The sequence below is a fragment of the Lepidothrix coronata genome, unplaced genomic scaffold (genome assembly GCF_001604755.1).
Source record: "Lepidothrix coronata isolate B3197 unplaced genomic scaffold, Lepidothrix_coronata-1.0 Scaffold105, whole genome shotgun sequence".
Lineage (NCBI taxonomy): Eukaryota > Metazoa > Chordata > Aves > Passeriformes > Pipridae > Lepidothrix > Lepidothrix coronata.
The window spans coordinates 1,677,663-1,682,023 of NW_016690285.1; the positions used below are offsets into that span (position 1 = coordinate 1,677,663).

A 4,361-nucleotide genomic window follows, 5' to 3' on the forward strand; every position below is an offset into this window, starting at 1 on the left:
CGCGGCCAACGCCAGCTTGGGGTCGTCCTTGGCACTGGGGAGCCCGATGTAGTGCCCCTTCTGCTTCTCGTGGGTCTCTTTGTACTTGTACTAGAAGTGCAGAGGTAACACAAGCAGTCACTCATTGCTCACCTGGACAGACTACCAAACAAAAGGGTTTGCAGCTTCCCAAACTCTCAGCCCCTTGAACTGAACCTCGCTCAGTTCTGCTGAGCTGGACACAGAGACAGACACCACCCCCACATTAGGGGGGTACAGAGGACTGTACCTCACTGCAAATGTCCCTGGAGGCCTTGGCTTGTTTGATGGGAATGGCATCAGCTCTTAGGTCATAGCTCTTTGCCTTGGCCTCATCCCAGGCCTTCTGATAATGTTTCTGCAAAGGAAATGAATCACCTTTGTCAAACACAACGAAGTCTCTCTGGTACAAATTCCTTCCCTCGAAACCTACTTCTCTGGGAATTACCCTCTTTGCCCCCTGTAACTGGCAGGGTTACAATAATGATCCTCGCAAGTGTCTTAAGAGAAAACTCAAGACTTAAAGCAGGTGCAAGATCCAAAACACAAAGAGGCAGCAGGAATATTCCTGAAAACATCTCACTGTGTCCCCTCTAAGAGACCAGCCCGGAATTGTGCACGACCCAGAGGCTCTGCTCACACACACCTGATTGCAGGGTCACAGAAACATCTGTTCTACTGACAAAATATATCTAGACTGTCCTTAAGTTCTCAAGTCTCCTGGCAGCTGCCAGGGACTTCTTTCTTTCACAGCTTTTTAGTCCTATCAAAAAAGTGAGTGTAGGCAGAGAGGCTCAGTCCATTTTTGAGACTGAGCAGAAACCAAAGTGCTAGAGACACCCAACTTGTCCAGGACACCAAGCCCAAAAACATGAGGGCTCCTTCTTTGTGGCATCTCAGTCCACAGAAGTTTGGTCAGCCCTTCTGGCAACTCTGTCATTAGCACAAGTGGGTAAATGAAGGATTTTTTATTTTTAACATCTGTGAAAATTCAGAAACCAAATGCTATTGTGACTCAGACTATAAGGAACTCAGAAAAAAACAGCAGTCAAAGCACAAGCAAGACAAAAACAGCGGAAGTGAAATGTCTTTTGCAATAGCACTGGAAATATTTCATGCCTAATCCAGTCACATCAGGTGCTTTTGAAAAACATTTAATGCTATCAACAGCAAGACAGGCTGGGAGGAAACACACGTTCCAGGCAAAGCCCCTGTCAAAACCTGCTGGAAATGCAAAATGGAAAACGTTTCCAGCTGTACAAAATCTCCAGTGTGTAAATCCCATAAAACTAGTGGGTGAAACTACACAAGTCTGCAAAACCTGTCAGGGTTGAGGAGTCTGCAAACTCCAAAAACTCTTCCACGGAGAGTATTTGGGAGGTTGTGCCAAAGGGAGCAGGGATTGCACACTGAACTTGGGAGTTTGCTCACAAACTCACAACCTCTCAGCCTAAAGAGCCCCTGGATGTCGTTTCTTGTTTACGAGCACATTAGAAAATGGTTTTTGTGCATCACCATTTACAGCAAAACCTAAAAGACACAGGCCAAAAACCGGAAGAACAATTGTCATTGTTAACTTTCTAACACTTCACAAGCATTTCATTTAATTTTCTTACATTGCTGATGTTGAGAGCATTGACTTTGGACTGCAGCATTACAGGAGTGTCAGAAGGTAGAGAGATCTGTGTCTTGTCTTTATCCCAGGCCTCACGATACAGACGCTGAGGAGAAAGGAAGAAAAATGGCATTTCACCGTGGGGGTTAAAACACCAACGGGAATTCTTGGGTAATTCCAGTGACTAATCTCCAATTCTACTGCCCACCACAAAGAAAAGAAATTCCACCCCATAAGTGAAAGGGAAGTGCAAGGTGAGCTTACATCACTGAGCTGCATGGAGTTGGTCTTGGCCAGGACAATGTCTGGGGAGTCAGTGATGCTGGTGAACTTGAGCTGCTCGGGCCGCGTGCGGTACAACCGGTCATTGAGGAGCTCCTGGGCCTTCTTGGCTTTCACCACGTCCACAGACCCTTCTGTGAGCCAGCCAATGCCTCTCAACCATTCCAGGTCGGACTTGTACACATGCTGCAAACAAACCAAGGGTTACTGGCATTGCACAGACAACTCTTTATGCCCAGAAGGGTTCGGGATTCTCCATCCCTGGAGATGTTCAAAACCAGTGTGGATGAGGCTCTGAGTAACCTGTTCTACTGGAAGGTGTCCCCGACCTTGGGGGCTGGAATGAGATGATCTTTAAGGTCCCTTCCAACCCAAACCATTCTGGAATTCTGTGGTTCCAACTCATTATGCAGAGACTTCCCATAAAGCTTTCCCCAAATTTCTTCTCACATAGTTACACAACAAACAGCCAATGACACTGTGATGTATCAGGTGCTTTCCACACACAGCAAAACCCACTATTTTCACAGCAACAAAAAGATACTTTTAAGATATTGGCTACATGCAAACCAGTGGCATAATCTACAAGCAGGCTGTGAGCAAACATTCTATAGCAGCCCAAGGAAACACAGCCTCCTTATGAACCACCCAGAATATTTTTGTCCCCCAGGCTGAAAGAACTGCTGATTTGGAAAGGACAAAATAAACACAGCAGGACAGAGTGTAGGCTCATGAATGTGCATTTGAGAGGATATTTGGCCAGTCACTATCAAACAGAGCCACAAAGCTTTCCCAAAGTTATTCCCACTCACGTCGCTCTGCAGGTCGTAGGCCTGCCGTGCGTGGATCACGTCGTTCTGGTCAGGAAGACACGTCCACTGGTGCAGGTACTGCTTGTAGTCAATGTCACTGACCAGTGCCTGGCACTCCTTGGCTGCCTGCACTGACAGGGCATCCACGGGAATGTGGATCTGGGTCTTGGAATCGTTGTAGCCCTTCTTGTAGAGGCGGTCGTTCTGCAGCGCCATGGCCCGCGCGGCCAACGCCAGCTTGGGGTCGTCCTTGGCACTGGGGAGCCCGATGTAGTGCCCCTTCTCCTTCTCATGGGTTTGTTTGTATTTGTACTAAGAAACACAAAAAGAAGTATTAGCAGAAGCTGGGGCAAATGTCCCATAATTTCATATCACTGCTGATCACAAAGATACATATTCCTGTTTTCCAGGTAACTGAAAATACACGAGGAAGAACGTACGTCACTCGCGATATCTCTCGATGCCTTGGCACTTTGGATTGGAATTGCATCCGCTCTCATGTCATAACCCTTCTTCTTGGCCTCTTCCCAGGCTTGTACATAAAGTTTCTACACAAGAGAAGACAGAAAATGGCTTATCAATATTTAACAAGGGGTTTCTACATTTCATAATTTTTTCTCGAAATTTTCATCAGTGTGTAATTCTTTATAGTTAAAGAAATGCTTCCTTAATTCTGAATTTCCCTTAGCTTAGTAAATGTGTAAATGTTCTTACCTTGCTGACGTTGGCTGCGTTGGCCCTGGCTAACAGAATATCTGGTGTGTCAGGCATGACATGGATGGTTTTTTTGTCTGCATCCCAGGCTTCTGTGTACAAGCGCTACGAGAGAGGAAAACAGTCCTTTAGAAACATTCCTTTATGTGTGTTGTGATGGAAACACCACGGATTTGAAAGCAGCAGTGATAAAAATATATCCATGATAGAAAAGTAACCTTGAAGGAGAACTATATATAGATATATAACCAAACTAATACATTTGTCCAAATAAATTATTTTACAGACTGCTATGGGTAGTTCAAGCAATAAAATACCCTGATTCAGCAAAGGTTCTGACTGAATAGCTCAAGAAGGAAACTTTGTCCTTATTTCTCAGGCTAAGTTGGTGCAGCAATTGGTTGATTTGAATTGCTGAGAACCTGCTGTAGGAGGAAAACTGTATTGATTATTCTGCTGTAAGTTGTTTGATTCTGTTCCTTAAAAAGGAGCAGGAGGAGGTACTTGGTGATTTTATCCTCCAGCTCTGAGATACATTGCAGAAACTTCACTTCCAGAGAACATCAGCTGTTTCCTCATAACTTGTTCATCATTCAGCAGCACTGTTAAAAAATATGGGAGTTAGGTGACTTCTTTCTGTACATTTTTACCAAGTGCTCAGTTCAGACAAAGAGTCCTAAAATAAGAGCTTTCCTGTTCAGTGGCTGAATTTGGACATTCATTTTAAGTCCACAACAAAAGTCTTCAGTCTTACTCGGTATGTTGTATTTTTCACCTCATGAACAATTTCTATCAGCTCGTAATACTGGTGATTTTGACAAGAAAAAAACAAAAAACATCTCACCTTGTTCATTATCTCAGCATTTTGCTTGGCTAAGACCATGGGCAAGGAGTCTGTCACACTGGTAAATTTGATTTTG

General features: G+C 44.5%; 1 protein-coding gene across 1 annotated transcript in view; it reads right to left on the reverse strand.

Annotated features, from left to right (window-relative positions):
- NEB (nebulin) overlaps positions 1-4,361 on the reverse strand; it is a 95,969-nt gene that overhangs the window by 53,279 nt on the left and 38,329 nt on the right. Inside the window, 8 exon segments of the mRNA XM_017823712.1 lie at positions 11-90; positions 269-376; positions 1,635-1,739; positions 1,898-2,101; positions 2,728-3,039; positions 3,168-3,275; positions 3,442-3,546; positions 4,286-4,361. Of these exon segments, the coding sequence (XP_017679201.1) occupies positions 11-90; positions 269-376; positions 1,635-1,739; positions 1,898-2,101; positions 2,728-3,039; positions 3,168-3,275; positions 3,442-3,546; positions 4,286-4,361 (1,098 nt within the window).